This window comes from Haematobia irritans, chromosome 4 (assembly GCF_050003625.1).
Source record: "Haematobia irritans isolate KBUSLIRL chromosome 4, ASM5000362v1, whole genome shotgun sequence".
In the NCBI taxonomy this organism is placed as follows: Eukaryota; Metazoa; Arthropoda; class Insecta; order Diptera; family Muscidae; genus Haematobia; species Haematobia irritans.
Window position 1 is genome coordinate 2,840,267 of NC_134400.1, and position 17,843 is coordinate 2,858,109.

The 17,843-nt window shown below is 33.1% G+C and overlaps 2 protein-coding genes across 3 annotated transcripts in view; one reads left to right on the forward strand and one right to left on the reverse strand.

The window, feature by feature from the left end:
• Positions 1-17,843, forward strand: part of LOC142234740 (uncharacterized) — a 303,670-nt gene that overhangs the window by 132,043 nt on the left and 153,784 nt on the right. The gene's annotated exons all lie outside the window — the stretch shown is intronic.
• Positions 2,263-9,558, reverse strand: verm (LDLa and CE4_CDA_like_1 domain-containing protein vermiform). 2 transcript variants are annotated; one of them, XM_075308509.1, is made up of 6 exons: positions 9,406-9,558; positions 9,191-9,286; positions 7,258-7,378; positions 4,940-5,052; positions 4,204-4,353; positions 2,263-4,131 (listed from the first exon to the last, which is right to left on the reverse strand). In XM_075308509.1, the coding sequence occupies exons 2-6, from the start codon at positions 9,240-9,242 to the stop codon at positions 2,981-2,983; spliced, it is 1,587 nt and encodes a 528-aa protein (XP_075164624.1). In that variant the 5' UTR covers positions 9,243-9,286; positions 9,406-9,558; the 3' UTR covers positions 2,263-2,980. The 2 variants fall into 2 exon arrangements, with proteins under 2 accessions (XP_075164624.1, XP_075164623.1); XM_075308508.1 differs by lacking the exon at positions 4,940-5,052 and adding an exon at positions 6,209-6,339.

The following is a 17,843-nucleotide window of genomic DNA, read 5'->3' on the forward strand; positions in this document are numbered from 1 at the left end:
TCACTAGACTATGTAGTACAAATTGCTCATGGTATGGAATGCGTTATTGTAGTTCTACTTTAATTTATTGTGATGGTCATGCATCAACATTTAGACAGCGTAACATGTATAACAAATTAGTATATTTATGGTGATCATAGTGGGAAATCAGTATAATATGTTTGGGTAAATTTTCAGCATAATCTTAAGACATTTGCGGTACATTAGTTTAAGACCAAGAAATGTATAGACGTCCCAAGTCAATTCCCAATGACTTCGCATGTTTGCAGTGCTCTCAATTTCATACGATTTACTCAATTTCGAAACTTTGGTATTTTTAAGTGCCAACCGTACTCTCCAAAATGCCTCAGTCGAACGGTCTGAGATTCGAAGTTCTTGATAGTCATTGTGCGGTAGAAAGGAAGCGAAAAACCTTCTTCTAAGCCATTCTTGGTTAATGCGTACTGAATTCAATGGTGCTGAGTCCTGTTAGAATGTCTGTGATTTGCGGCCGAAATGTTTGTCAGGGCTTCAATACTGTCTCTAGGAATTTTCCGATAATATCAAACATTCATTTTGATCCCACGTTGGATGAATACGAGAGGGGAGCGATCATCGGCCGTTACGGCGGCTCACACCATTACTATCGGCGGCACTTCAAAGATTAATTTTCTGGCATTTTGTTTAGTTTTTTATAGTGTCAGTTCAAACATTAATTTTCACACATTTCCTTTTGTTTCTAATTTATTTATAAATCATCTTATGTTTCATAAATGTGCAAATTTTGATTAAAATTAGAAAACTCAAAACCAAAGAGAACGGAAACGTGCTCTTAATTTCCTCGCTTACTCTTAATCGTCGGAACTGTCAAAGAGCGTTTGACACCGATGGATAATCTGTATCAGGGTTGCCACAAAGAAACTTTATTTTGGACCTTATTTTTTCCAAAATCGGAGAAAAATTCCTGCCAGCGGACCAAATTTCCAATTTCGAAGAAAAATGTCTTAAAACGTATTTTATTGTTGTACATAGTGCTTTTATTAAAAAAGTAAAGTAAACCAGAAAAGTTTGATATGATTTAGCGGTTGACATAGTAATCAAAACGTCGACTTTTCAACGTTTTTAAAATTTGAGAAAATAGACTTTTTGAAAACGTCGAATTTTAAAGTCAATTTTAGTTGACATCAAAAGTCGAAATTCAATATTATAAAAAGTTGATTTAAACTTCCGACTTAGAGGAAGTTAAAGACCACAACAGTCACGCATTTGGTTTATATTGCCTTTGCCCCATGAAAACCCTACTTGAGAGAATGCAATAGATTTCCGAATTTTCATCAATTTGCTGTAGTGTTGCTTCTCACGCATAATTTTATGCGGAAAATGTGTTCCATATCGGTCCATATCCGTATATAGCTCAATCCTAATATTCCACTTCTTGTGCACATTCGAGTATTGGGATGAAAATTTTCCAAAAAATATAAAACCTGACCCAAGACCTAAAACGCGAAATTTCCTTTCGATTTTCTTTGATTGAAATAGTACCTAATCCCACACTGAAAAAAAAAACATTCACGGTTCTAAAGATTTTGTCTTTGCCCTTGTCGATTACAAGGGGCAATTATTTTATGTTTCAAATAAAAAACGACTTTAAAAGTGTTAAAATATATATTTTTAAACGCTTTTTAGTTTTATACTCAAGATGAAAAAACTCAACATTACTATAGACGATTTCTATAATTTTTAAGATTTTTCAGAAGTATTAAAGCCAGGTTGAATCAAGTAAAACGAAGTTTTCTTTCATGTTAGGATACCCAATTTTAAGCCGAATCGTTTAAATATAAAGACAAAATGACTTCATTGAAAAGTTTATCGACTTTTGGACAAGGAAAAAACTTTATATCAGAGAAATGAGTCTTCTATGCTAAGCAAAATTAGCATTCGTATTTAATAACATGAAATATTCGGTCTCACGACAATATTTTTTCAGTGCATAGATACTATTGAATATGTAATAAAAATTTTAAATACTAGAAAAAAAATATAAATTTGACCAAATTTATGAAAATGGACCAAATTCCGTTTGGTCCGACCATCGGATCAAATTTAAAAATTAGAAATCTTTTGGACCAATTTTGGTCCGATCGGACCAAAATGGCAACGCTGATCTGTATAGGATTTTAGAGAAAAAGAGGGAGAGTGAGAGCATACATGCAATTTTGTGTGATAGTTCCTGCACTTTTTTATCACTACTACTACTACCAGAATTTAGTGGAAATAAAAGAATTTTCTTTAAATTTTGGATTTTTTTTTAATTTTTTATATTTTTTCTTCTATTTTACAAATGTGTACTCTATTGTGTATTTCATCTTAAAAAATACTAAAATAATTTGAAATGGTCTTGCAGCTGCAGTATTGGAAGAAGTTTTTTTTTGGTCTTTAAAATATATATAAATGTATACATATAAAACAAGAGATGGCAGCTATTTTCTTTAAAAGATCAAAGACAAAGTTACTTAATTCAAAAAAGAGATAGCGAAAGAGAGACATAGAGGGAGAGAAAGGGGAAGAGACTTTCTAGAAATATGTGATAAGAAAATATGAAAGGCTCAGGTTGAGTAGATTTAAATTTTTTTATAATAGTTGGGAAAAGTTTAAGAAGTTATGAAAGAAAGAGTTTGAGAGAGAGTGAAGCTAAAAAGTTTTGTTTGAAAATTTAACAACAGATGAGTATTTTTTGTTTTGTAAAAACTCCGAAGATAAAGATGGAGCATAATCTTCTAGTGTAAATTTGAGAATTGGTTTCATTTATGTTTTTTGTTTTTTTTTTAATCAGACTCTAGTTAGAACTACTTCAGTAACGTAATTCTCCGCTTGGTTTTTTTAGAATTTAAAGATTTTTGTAGAAAGACTCTTGTAGAAGCTAAGTCTCCACAAAGAAAACAGAATCCTAACAAAAACTTAAAATTATATAAATTAGCTCCCCTCGGGGTCAGGTGACTTTTTAAACTGAGAAACCATCACCAGTGGGATCCAAGATCCAGGGGTAGTTGTTGGGGCACTCCATGCAAGTAAAGAGACGCAATGTCTCACCAGGCAATTCGCGGGTGGTTAATGGACAGGCATTTGGCAACGAGCAGTAGGGTTGACCCTTGACGTCGCACTTCTCCTTCCATTCTTGGAAGTCACGCAAAGCGTTCAATTCGACGGGATTTTGCATCCATTGGATGACCTGCAAATTGGTGACGAAGAAGACATCATTGCGACCCAACATTTCTTCAATGAATTTGATCAATTCATCCTTGTATTCCTTCTTAGATTTCAACCAGGAGGCGTGGAAGTGGAGACCCAAAGGAGCACGGTTGCTATTGTAGTGACGATTGAAATTGTGTCGCAAAAGTCTACCGAATTGATCACCACCGGCAATGTTGGAGCACGAGTCAACCATATGACAACCGGGCAATGATTCATCGAAGGTGGGGTCATCACGACGATCCAATTCATTCATGACCATTTCCCATACAGGGTGGCTACGGGATGGACAGTTGTGGGCATTGCCATTGCACTTGTGGGGCATGCGGAAGTACAAAGTATAGGGCCAGATGGGTACACGGCCCAAAGAAGCTGTGATGGAAGCATCGTATACAAAGAATTGATCGGACATCATTTCGAATTGTTTGTTGCCACCGACACGCAAGTAAGGAGCACGCATACCAATAATGGAACCATCAGTGATATTGGCAAAACGTTCAATGATCAGACGAGCACCGGCCATTTCAGCCAACCAATCGTCATAGGTACCACTGGTCCAATAGTTGGGATCATCCTTGTGAGTCAAAGAGAAAACTGAGATTTCATGACCTTTACGGTGCAAGTCCTGGACAGCGGAGTAGTTTGTGTATTTGTGGGAAACGAAGAAGGTACCCTTGATGGAGCAGCCATTAGGATTTTGGCGGTTGCCGTTGAAGATCTCCTCGTACAAGTCAATGTTATCAACATTAACGGCACCGTTGAAGGTGATGGTAATCATCTGGGGAACTTGTTGGGGTTCAATGCCACCAGGAATACGGGTACCATCAGCAGAGCAGAAACAATCGGGCAAGGCGCACTGGGTGGGGTCACATTCAGGAGCGCGATTTGGATCGTCATCAACAGCTAAATGGGGAGAGAAGAGAGAATTTAGTTTGCTACACCTCCACAATTTAATGCGTAATCATCAATACTTACAGCAGGCATTTTCATCAGATTCGTCCTTGCAATCAGCTTTGCCGTTACAGAAAAGCTCCTTATCCAAACATTCACCATCACCGCAAGACAATTTGCCTTCGGGACAGATGGGTTCATCGGTCTTGAAGATGGGTTTAGCCTTACGTGGTTCTAAATAAATTCGCAAAGAAAAAGATGTTATTAGCCCATTTCAACTCAAGTAACGACTGCTTTAAAAAGTGTATTGTTTGTCAAAGTAGTGAAGCGTTAGTGACAAAAGTATTACATTTGGAAATTTTTGTTTTGGGGGTGGGGGATATGATTAGTAATAGATGAGCGTATGGAAGAATGAATGCTAATTAGCCAAAACCAAAGTTCATGCATAGATTGGATTAGGGGGCAGGTGGGTGGTGTTTGGTGTTCTTATACTCTTGGTGGCTGTTAACTAATCTTGATGTTTGTCATTATTTCACAATAACCACAAAATTGTTTGCTGCAACCAAGATTCCGTTGCAACAAAATGTTTATAGTTGCTTCAAATGACATTCTATTTTGGTAAATGATTATTTTTTTTTATGAATTAGTTGCCACAACTATAAACATTTTGTTTATTAGGAAAATTTCGTTGCTGCAATCAAAAAATGTATTCGGTGTGAAATTTTTGGAGTTAAGGTCCTGTGTTTCTTGCCGAATTGTGTGTGTGTTTTTTTTAATTTATTTGCATTGTACATTCCCAAAAGCTGGTTTGTCGACTTACTTTCTTTCTCATTGCAGTTAGTCACTTTAGCCTTCCAGTCACAAGTTTGTTTCATTATATCGAAGGCCAGACCGGAGGGACATACGATTTCTTTCAAACCTGATCTTGTACATCTAAAACACACAAAAAATTGGAAATTTTGTGGGTATTCTTTTTTTGTATAGGGGTTTTTGGGGAAGATCATATTTGTTTTTTTTTTTTTTAACCTCATAAGTACAATTCTTTAAAACGCACTCAAACAAATATACGCATACACACAACTTTCATCCATTACCATTCACAATTTTGCAACTACTGCTAAAGGGAACTTCAAAACAAAAAAGAGAACTCCAACATCTGTCCAGAGTTCATGAAAGAAGACTAACCATTTTTGATTTGCAAACACGAGATGCGGTAGGGAGGGCACTGTTGGTTTTCGTTATTGTAATAATGATCGATGATTTGAACACACATTTAGACACAAATGTAACACAATTAAGAGTTAGAAACACATATTTTATATATTGGGCCGTTGAGATGTATTTGATTTGTTTATTCAATTATGCGCGATTTAATATCAAATGATGACATCCCTAACACACATACCATTTTACACATAAGGAGAAAAATTAGGGTTGCCATCATTTGTCTCGCAATCCATTAACATTTTTGTTGGTCGAAAAGACCCAATTCATTTACTGTTTTATGAGTACATAATAGCATATGCTGCGGTTGTTGTTGTTGTTATTGTATAAGTACACACTATAGAGAAATGAATGTGTGAAAGAAGATCATCAGAGATCATCACAAGTATGTAGGAAGGGAGACAACGAGAAAAGGAGAGAGAGAGAGAGTGGTTTACAAAGAGATGATTGATAAAGTGTTATATTTATTTATGAATTATGATAATTTTTTGAGTTCACACAAATCACCAGAACGACACAAGAGGTGATAGGGGAAAGTAGATTTTCCGCAAATGAAAATTTGTTAAATTTCTTTTTATTGGAAAACACGTATACACAAACACAGCAAACCAAGTATAGTTAAGACAAATGATGAGAGAGACATAGATACAGCGAATTAGAGAGAGAGAAAGTAAATTTTAAACCCATTTTTAAACCTTTTGACTATCAGGTTTTAGCCAAAAACAAAATCAGAGTAAAAACCATTGAGGAAACCGGATATGTAATAGTTTCAGACGTTTTTTTTTAGATGTACACGTTTGGTGGGGGATAGATATTTGGGATATATTGTTGTTTTTGTGATGTATAAAATTCATATTTCACTTACTCTCAACTTCATCACAGTTTTTAACATTTGTTTTCCAATCACATGTTTGTTTTGTGATATCAAATGCCAAACCGCCGGCACATTTTATAGAGGCCAAACGGGGAGCTCCATTTTCACCGGCATTATCACATCTTAGAATTTATTGAAAATTAAAATTTGTTAACAATAAAAAATTACATCAAATGGAGGAGGGGGAAGAGGATAGTAGAGGACAATGGCAAACAAAGGAAATTGAAAAAAGTTTTCTGCTTTTTTTCGCAAAAATTAAAAAAAAAATAAAAAAATTTATTCTAAAATCTTGCGAAAATACGAGTTGAAAGTTTGTAGGAAATTTTCAAAATTTGCTTAAAATCAACATAAAGTCATATTTATACAAAAAAGTATTCCATAAGGATGTGTTTGACATCGAAAAATTGTTTATTTTTTTCTTTAATTACTAAAGTTATTGACCATTACATGGTGATTCATGGCGAACGATGGAGACATGTTGTAAACAATAAATAAATGAAATTGAAAAATTTCGTACACTTTGTTTGTTCTTAAGATTTGATTTGTTATTGTAGTTTAGTATAAATTTTTAAGGAACAAAAAATATTATTTTCATTGACTTTTTGGCATACAAATTTGGAGGTTGGAGAATACTTCCTGGAAAAAAATCCAGAATAAACTTAAAACAATAAAAATTATATATTTTGCCACTACGAATGTTAAGATTTGTTCACATAGGCAAAACAATTTATTGACAGTTTATTGAGGTAATTTCTATGGTAAAAGTGGGCTTAAAGTTTTTTTTTGTATATGGGAGTTGGAAGATAATTTGACATGTGCTCACTAAACTTCTATGAATTACCCTGTGATGGTCGAGACTTCGTACTATTTATTGTATTTTTCTATAATTCAGAGGCGACCTTTTTTATTCAATTTCAAACCTAAAATATTCCCTAGGAAAATTTTTAAAAATCCTTGAAAGATCCATGAAAATTCAATCCGATATAGAATCGAATTATTAAAAAAATAAAAAAATTTCCTTTAGAATAATTGATGCCTACCTGTATACTTCGCGGCAATCAGATTCAGTATCTAAACGGAAATATTCATCTCCGGGTCTGTCATTACAAACTTCTTCGACATCAATGCCTTCGAGTTTGTCATTGGTATTTTGACTGGCAGCTGAAAAAAGAAGAAAATTCTTATTAATATTGTGAATATTTTAAAAATAATTAATAAATCGACAATGCCTATTGTAATTATTTACGTTTTGTATACATTATCAGCAGCGTGTTTGCTAGCTTCGTTATCTTAATGAAGTTTTTGAAAAGACTATCACTAAGACTAATGCTTTGGCAACCCTGCTGCTATGGTTATGAACCATTGAAATACCCATGATTTTTTAAAACATTTTACAAAATTTTTTCTCGATGTGTAGGCACCATTGATATGTCTTCACGCAATTTTGAATGGCAGATATTTTGGGTATACCGTCGCCAATTTAAAAAATAAATAAGATAATATTAGAATATCTTAAGAAATTATTATACAAAATTAGTGCATTTCCCTTTTCATCAAACAATTGTTTTTGGGCGTAACTGCTTTTCAAATTAAAATCAAAAAAAAATAATATTATTCTTCTAAACAAAACGTTAGAGAAAATCTCTAAAAAAACAAGCTATGAAAACGCTTGGTCTCATTTTTTACATTCTAGCATTGCATGATCGTTAATATAGCCGGCATATTATGTGGATTTTTTTATTTATATAATTAAAATTGTTTGTGTTTACCAACGAAAACGAAAGGCAAAACCAATCCATGTCTACTACTATTATCTACTGGCGAGATTAATGACTTGCCTTGGTGTCGGATTGCAAGTCAGGCGTTTAACCAGTTTCCGTATACCAACTAAGACAATCTATGATCCGAACCACCTAGACATGAGCCATTCCTCTGCCATAAAGAGTAAAAGTAATGTAGAAAATGTTTCAAGTCTTCACCATTAGCCATCAATAAATGCAGTCAGTCACTCGAACGATCAAGAGGCCTAACCAGTTTTGTGGCTTAAATGAGAAAAAAAAACACGATTGTTTTTTTTACCAATATTTTATGCATTGCATAAACAATCGAGGATATTATGACAGATTTGAGTGGATTTCTGTTGCTGTTGTTATCTTTCTTGTATTAAGACAAAGAAACAACAACAACAACAGTAGAAATATTATGTAAATGTATACAAAAACAACAACATTAGCTCGTGTCCAAATGGGGTCCAAAAAGAAGTCATGCCATTAATTTACAACAAGAATTGTAACTAAAGCCACTGGTCTTGGTTGATTGTTGAGGCTAGTGGTGATGACTGCACCTATTGAAACCCTCATGTTGTTTTTAAGAAAACAAAAAAAATAACAACAACAACTATGTAGAGCTGCTGCTGCTGCTATAAAGTTGCGATGTTGTTGTCGGTATTTCCAACGATCGCTGGTATCGATATTTATTATAGGGAGAGAATGGATTGGTACTTGACTGGTACGAATATACAATTGAGTTGGAGTTTTTTTGTATTTGTTGCTGCTACTGGACTTGAGTGGTTAACCTTGGCTCTCGCTTATGGCTTGATTCATAGTAATCACCATAAATTATTGGCTATTGTAAAATAAAAATTCTGAGAATTTAGCCGGGCCTTATATGTCAGTAGTAGTAGCAGTGAAAGGTCACGTGAATGTTGTTCATGGAATTGAATGGTATTCCTTGGCCAAAGGCCAACAAAGAAATTACACTTCGGGCTACAGCCCTCGGATTTTCTTGGGCAAAATCAGGCCGACGTGGCATCACTGTTTTCTCATTTCCATATTCAAGATGGCGCATTTACACACTTCCTTTGTTTCAAAAATAAAAATGGCCAAATGTAAAATAACTTAATGGGCACTTTTTAAGTTTTTTTTGCAAATTTTTTTTTTAACAATATTATTTTTTTAATTTCAAAAAACTTACCCAAAGCATAGCACAGCACTAATAAGCCTAATACGGGCAACACACGCGCCATCTTGCGTATGTGCTTGTGTTTTTCTCGTTTAGCTTGGGAGACACCTTTAAAGGAAAGAAATTTGAAAGAATTCCAATGTAAGCACTTGTATTTTCACCATTATAAAATTATATATATTTTTTTGGATTTTGTAAAAATCGGATTAAAAAAGAGAAATACTAACTTCTTTTGTTTGTAGTTTATTGTTATAAACTATAAACGTTAGCTGGCGTACTTGCTCAATACACAGCCACGATTACACTAGGTGTAGCCTGACGGCAGCAAGTTCTATTTATTAAGATGCACAAATGTCTTGGAGGTTTTAAAACCGAAATTTGCAGAATGGTGAATAAAATCGTTGGCTTAAATTCCCCCCACAAGCCAAACCTTAATACCATAAGCCAATCGGTACACCACAAAGAAAAATATAGAGAGACTTTGCAAGAAGCTTCAATGATTCTCGTGATTTTCTGTTTCTCTTTGTGTAGGGGTAATCGCTCTCAGTTTAACTTCTTTACAAAATGTGGTGAATTTCTTCGGTAGTTTTATAAAAAGGGGTAAAACTAGTCTACAATGGAAATGGCTCTGTCTCTCGTTGTCTCTTTCAGTTTGTTTTGTCTCATTATTTTGAAAAGCCTTATTATGGTGGGGAGAAGCTTTTGCACCGCATTCGATTAATATGCACTACAAATTGTTGATGCATTTGGAATTTGAATAAAAAGCCAGTTTGTGAAGCATCTCACCTTTTGGATAAATCCAAGAAACTCAGTTTATATAACAGCCTGCATATCGAGGTTGTTGGAACATTCCTAAAAAACACCTATATGGGTCGAAATAATTCAAAGAAAACCCAATAATCAATAATCAACCATCAGCCAAGTTCACCTCCACCATAGATAAACTAACATTAAGTTTGTTGCTTAAGTCTTTTAATTTAATTATTTCTTCTCAGAGTACACCGCCACCACCACCACCACCATAGAGAAGCAATCATGAAGTTTGTTGCTTAAGTCTTTTGTTTAAATTTGAATATTTTGTTATTTTCAAATTGAAATCTTGTTTTGTTTCTTATGTTGCCACTATTTCTTCTTCATCTTTCTCGTTTTCTTAGCTATCGCTGCTAATAATGTCTGTATTAAAATATAATTGCGCAAGTAAGCACAACTGGTGGCGGTAAAGCTGTTTTTGTCATCTTAATGTAATAAATGATGGGTTTCAAGCCAAATTTAGTAATTCTAAAAAAGCAACAGCCATTCAATACAACATTTAGACATTTGTAAAGAAAAAAGTTATTGTACTTATATATTTATTTTAAACATTTGGGATGGTCTCCGCTTGGAAATTAGGGAGTGGAGTAGTAAAGCCTTTTACTAGCACCCCTAGAAAAAAACCCTCCAGAAATTTTGTTTAAACATGGAATGATGAAATTGACATTTAAATTCGTGCAGGCGTTACAAAATTACAAGAAATGTGTGTGTGTGTGTAGATGTGTTTGTATAAGAAAATCTATAGAAAATACTTAAATGTCAAATACTGGTAGTTGGTATATTTACTTAAGATAACTACTTGGTTTGCCGTTATTCACTATTAGCTGCTTGTAGATAGCGTATTTATTTTTTATTTTAGTCATATTTTGAAACTAAAACCGGCGTTTACCTTATTTTTTTTTTGTTTCTTCGTTCAAACAACATTTCTGTTAGTTTTTATTTCTGTTGTTTTCACCACTGCCTGAGGTGAATACTAATTATCATATAACGAAATTTTTATTTCGTGTTGCGGTACCAGAACCTCCTATCACAATCCATCCGTGGATTATTTTCCAGTAAATTTTAGAAAACCACAGAATTACGAGCACTTGACTCGTTGCGGCTTGAATGTAAGAATATTTTGTATTCATTTCACGTCTATAGTTCTCATAACATGGCTGAGTTTTGTATGTGTTTTTTTTTTATTCTTTAACTCATACCATCATTCATCAATGCCTCATGTTTTCTAAACGGCCGATGAATATTCTCTACTAGGTACCAGCTTTACTAGAACCTTACTATGAATCTTTGGCAGCAATCAAAAATCTAACCTATTATTGGGTTACGCGAGCATAAGGCTAAGATATTCTATTATATTGGTATTCCTCATTGTCTTATTGTTCAGAAGCCAGAAAATGGTAGATTTTTTATTTCAATTTTGATTTTAAAGAAATTTTTAGATATTTTTATATGCCTCAATTGAAAGGTTATTCAACCTTTGTATAACATGTAAACAATGAATATAATTGCTAGCGAGTCGAATAACCCAAGGAGTTGTTTCATTTAATTTTATCTAATACATATCTCGTCGGAGCAGTGTATATATAATTAAAGAAATTGTCATACATAAAGATCTGTTTATATACTTGTACACTGACTCGCCGATGTATAAGTGAAGATTCGATTCCGTTGAAAATAGGTTTAGTTCATGGGCCAAATAAATGTCCTGTTCCGAATTCCATGGAATTTGCTTAAAGTCCATAGCTTGGAAATGGATAAGGTGATGGATGAGAGATATGATTATTAATGGCGATTTAGATTGGGAAAAAGGTGCAACATTCTGGAAATTGATTGCAAGATATCAAGGACACTGTCATAGATTTTGGATACTTTATACCTCACAATATTATAAATGAATAATATCTTTAGAATTACACTATCATTTGACCGAAATGTCAATTAGGGAAAAAGTAGTGTAACACCAAGGCAACATATTTTTTGCGAATCGAAAACGCCCTAAGATATCAGAAGAAATGATGTGTTTGCTTAGTGCTTGTTGATTTATTTCAATATAAGAAAATTAAATGATTTTAAATTATAAAAATAGCTCGTACACCTACGCCGAAAAAATTAAACTATTTTATAGTAGGAAGGAACACCTCGCGCGAAAATTGTACTAAATAGTACACCACATCTTGAGATTTCCACGAAGCGTTGTTAAAATCAGGAAAATGTAATGCCCCATTGTACTTTTTAACTAGAGTTCGCGAAATTACATCCTCTAATAGAAGAAAATATTAACTAAAAGTAAAGAAGAAAATCATAGGTGCCAAATCATGACCATTTTAACCATACAGTAGTTCATTCTTATTTTTTTTGGGAATCGTACGAAAACGCTCTTTTACTTATGTGTACGTTCATTGAACTTTATACCTACGTCTAGTTCAAAAAATGATTGAGTCATAATTAAAAAAGGAAAAATTTCATTGTGCGAAAAAATAATAAAATTTATCTATTAGCAACTATTTTTTTTACAATAAAAATAAGATAAATTTAGTGTTAATTCAACCAAAGGAAAGTTTTCTTTTGACGCTAAAAGCCAATAAAACGCATTTAAGACAATCGTTGAATCGTTTGTCATCAATTCGGAAATATTTGCTCTTAAAGAAAATACTTTACATTAAAAGGGAATTTCTTTTGTCTAAAATTTCGTTCAGGAGGAAAGTATTTTTTCTTTGGGCACCTTGGATATAAGGGCAGCTCGCCAATTTGGGCTCACTTAGGGTATGGTCTAATTGTACAATTTTATGAATTCTTACACTGTTTTTAACCTATTTGAAACAAAAAAAGTTAAAGTTATCCATTAAAAGTATGAAAAAACCAAGTTATAAAAAATTGAATTAAAAGAACTTCCTGGGTAGTTAAAATAAAGAACATCATTGGAAGTGCTTCTTCTGGAAGTGCTTTTAAAGTTGTGCCTTTGGAAGAACTTCCAACTTTTTTTGCTGGGCATTTAAATTTTGTGGAAAAAAAATGCTAAATCAAAGCTGAAAAAATTGTGAATTTTTGAAAATATTTGAGGTCAAACGTTTCCGACAAGCGTTAGAATCCATTAAAAATTACAACAATTATTTATTTGACAAAGTATCACAGAATTTTTTAATTTACATCCAAAATATTGAATTCGGATTACACCTAAAGAAGTGATGCAAATTCAGATTTTGAAACGGCTTTTGAAATGGAGGACTTCCGTCCTATGACAAGCCCATGTTAAATTCATCGCTTCTGCGTCAATTTTGCACCACTTCCGGATCCAAAAAGAACATTTTCATTACTTTTTTGCGTTTGTCTAAAATTTCACTGCGGAAGAAAGTATTTTTTCTTTGTGTGTGGCTCATTATAGATAAAATATGGACTGGCTGAATTTTACAAATATTTTATTACAAGCAAAAGATTTTTTTCTTTTTTTTGCAAAAGAAATTTTAACAGGGACCGTAAATAACTGTTATCCAGAAAATTTAAACTCAAAAACTCTTCATGTTAGAGTCAACGGAGACCTATACTGTCATATACCATAAGATTCATCTCGGAAAGCTCTTTCAGAATCTATGGTGATATTAAAAAAACGCTCCCAACTCCAAAGTTAACGGTTATTTTTCGACGTAAAAATAAAAGGTAATAAATAAAACTCTGTTTAGGAGTTTTATTTTTTCCTTCAGAAAATAATACTCTTTTTTGGAGTTTTATTTTTTTTCTTCAGAAAATAATACTCTTTTTGGGAGTTTTATTTTTTTCTTCGGAAAATAAAACTCTTTTCAGGAGTTTTATTTTTTCCGTCTTAAATAAAACTCATATTCATTTATTTTTCTTTTTTTTACAGTTTCTTGTTTTATTGAGTCTATCTCACATAAAGTTTGTATTAATTTATATGTTTAATTTAACGAACATAATTTTTTCCAAATTTTCAACGGAAAGATTTGAACGCAGGTCGCTCAGAACTAATTTAAGAGCAGAGAATGCTCTTTCCACACTTACTTGGATTGCAGGAACACACTGTACAGTTTTTGCCATATTTTAAAGAAATCGCTATAAAATAATTGCTCTTCTTGAAGCATTTGTGTGGCGACGTATACAGGCTCCAAGAGGGCCAATAAGTCTTCCACACTTTCCCATTCTGACTGACTTAGATTAAGCGCGGCATCGACATTTTTCAAGCAGAAGGATTTGTAACGCATTAAGCTTTTTAGCATCAAGTAGGTGGAATTCCATCGTGTCTGGACATCAATGGAAACTTGGGGTAAATTAAGATGACTAGTCATGTTCCTAAAATAATTTTTAACTTATCGTCTAAAAATGGCAATTATATGCATTCTATAGACAACAAACCTGTAAGTAGGAGTCCGTAAGCCTTTCGCTAAGTCTCGAACGCGCTTCAATAAATCTTTATCAATTGTATCAAAGTAATCCTTTACAACCAGTTGCAGTGAATGAGCAGCACACTTCACTGATTGTACTGAGAACACGGAGATTTTTTGAAAAAGGGCCCTTGAGACAGTGTTATCAGACTCGCTTTCATCATCCCCGTCGAATAATTTTACCATTTTAATCAAATTCCGGCCATTATCCTATAAAGAGTTTTATTTTCTGAAGAAAAAAATAAAACTCCAAAAAAGAGTATCATTTTCTGAAGGAAAAAATAAAACTCATAAAAAGAGTTTTATTTATGACGGATAAATAAAACTCTCTTTTTAACAGTTTCATTCGAGTTTTTATTTTTTTAATCACAAAATAACGATTAAAAAATAACTTTTTTGATAGCACTTATAACCGTTACGGTCCCTGAATTTTAATCAAATAATTTTTGTTTGCTATACATTTCCCCTATGTTCCAAAATACGAAATCGAAAATTTTTCGAATGATCATCATTTATTAACCCTGAAACTTATGAAATTAAATCTTGGTAATATAATTCGCTATGCTGATAAATTCAAATTAAAATTATATTGTATTATATTATATACGCAAAAAAATAATTCTTTCTTCCCAAACGAATTTTTAGACAAAGTTCGTTTCTCATTTGCTTTTCGTTGTAAGAAAGTTTATTTGGAAAAAAAGTATATTCTTTTAGTGATAAACGTTTATTCTTTTCCAGGATGTAAAAACAATTTCATAAAGATTAACTAAAAAAAAAAAGAAAAAACAATCTTTTCTGACCAATTGCATTTTCCCTCACATCTTTCTCACTTCCACGAGGTTTTGTAGTTCTTAGCACCCTTTTCTGTAATACAAACAATGTAGAGGAAATTATTCGATATTATAAATTTTTTAAATTTTACCTTTCGCCTGGACGGAGAATCGAACCGCGGACCATGCAATTTGTAAGCCAACACACTATCCACTGAGCTATGTTGCTGTTATTGTCATCAATAGACAATTATCTTTATAAGTTAAATTTATATAGCATAGCTTGCGGCGCCCACGAGCCGATTAAACAAACTACGTCCGCCTTGCATGCCAATGGTCATGGGTTCAATCCCTGATTTGTTTTTTTTTTTTTACATATATTCCAGATATGTTCGGAAGATTCCGAAAAGATGTTCAACATTACATACTACTATATTAAACTTACTATGAACTGTTAAATGTGTCTTATTAAAGACTTAAAGTCAGAAAAGAACAGTGCTTGATATAAACGAAATGGACTGTGTTGTTGGTTCAAAAATAATTTTTTTATTGAAAAAATAAACATTTAGTAACAAATGAATTTGATAAAAGTTTAAAATTTTCGAAGCAATTAAAAAAACTCTAACAAAAGATAAACGTTTTCAGTACACGTTTTCCAAACGTTTTATTTACTTGCGTGTAAATTCTTGCGTTTTGTGATTCCGAATATCGGAACATGGATTATTTTTTTAGACACAAACTATTCTGAATTTATAGCAATCATAAGAACGATTACTAAAAATGTGTTTTTTGTTCCCATAAAAATATTTAGAAAATTGAATCTTTTCCAAAGAAAAACAAAATTGAAAAATTAAGAGTAATACAAATATATTTTAATGTATAAAATGAATAAAAATCAATTAAGTAGGGAAGTTTTTAAGATATGTACAAAAACTTCCCTGAAAACCATTCACTTTATTTGCGGAAATTAATGACATTTATTCTGAAACAAAATCGATATTATTTTACTGGATACTTGTTGACGTTTTTATTTGAGGAATTAAAACTAGATTTTATTATTTATAGAAAGTTAAGAACTTTACTTTCCATTTTATCTACGCCTTAGAAATTCAAACCCAAGAAATTGTAAGACAACACTCAAATAAACATAAGCTGCGCAAGTATAAAAGAACCAAACAAATAATACCCAAAAAGACTTCCTGCTCCATTCAGTTTCCTGTATATAGAATTCATGACAAAACAATTTCTTAATTGATTATAATTGAGTGTCCGTCCTAATAGAACAATGTTTTTATTTTTACTTTTGTATTCGCTAAATATGACTCAGAAATTCTATCTAAGAATGTTAGTAATGGGACAATTCAAATATTAAACTCGGCCAAAATGGGAAGTTTCTACCATAGGAGACTAAATTTTGTGTATGATAAGGAGTTGAACAAATGGATCATCTCAATAAAATAAATTAATCAAAAAACATAAAAGAAGGCAAAAAACATAAATTAATTACGCGTGATGATAACAAATTTGAGGCTGCTGATCTTAGGACTGGTTTCGTTTGATGTGATGTGGTTGTTTGAAGTGGAGTATTGGAATTACCCATCCAAGTGTCCCAAGTCAGTATCGAGGCAATAATAAAATTTATTACAGCATCTTTAAGTGATGGCCTTTTTAATTTTTGCGCTGATGCTATTTCTTTGTCCCCACCACTTAGGGTCTTTAAAGAGCAAATAGGTATTACCAATTTTTATATTTTGATTGTTAATGCTGAGTTTGTATGTGTGTTGTTTTTTTTTTTTGCAAAGCGTATCAAAAATGTCGGTTAGAGCGGTGCGCTAGCGTACACGTATCTGAATGTAGGTGCATGTTTGTATGTTTGTGAGTTGGTAGGTATGTTGTCTTGTTTGACTGAATAACTTTTATCACCGCTCAAGGTGAGCGGCTTGGCAATACAACTCTACGAGAAACAAGTCTGGACTAAACTGCAGAGTGCACGACACGATATGGACGACAGTACAACAGCCCAAGCCCAAACCTCAGCCCCAGCCCATGTCTCCGTCATGCGCCGTTGTTGTACTATGCCAGAGGTGGAAAAGCTCAGCAAATGCTTCAGTAAAAAAAATATACATCAATAGAAACTTGCAAATCGTTTGATATTAGGAATACCATATAACTAGAAAACATAAGTGGGAGCGGCCAAGAGGGGAAATAACCAGGAACATACCCCCTTGTCATCGTCGAACAAAGAGAAGAGAAGACAACGATTGAGGTGGCCTCATTGGCAACAGGTCTTTGTCTTATGTGAAACAATAAATCTTTGGTTGTTTCAAAACATCCATGCCACCCCCTCCTCCTTCCTCCTTAGAAGTAAATCTCGTAACAGAGGAAATATTTCTGCTTATTTCTCCAGGCCATCGCCTAACATTACATTAATGATTTACACACCCCATAAAATAAGTTCAAATAATAAAGGAAATATAACAACAAGGAAATTCTCAAATAGTTCACGATTGCGTTTAGGACTTCAGAATAGATTCTATAGCCATTAGCCGATATAAGAACTGATTTCATTCGTGTATTTCGCATGAAAAGCCTATAGCTCTAGATGTGCCGGCAAGTTGGTACCATAACGTTTGTCGACTTGTTTCTTCGGGAGGATAATTTTCCTATGCCTAAAAAAATACTTTCCTCCGC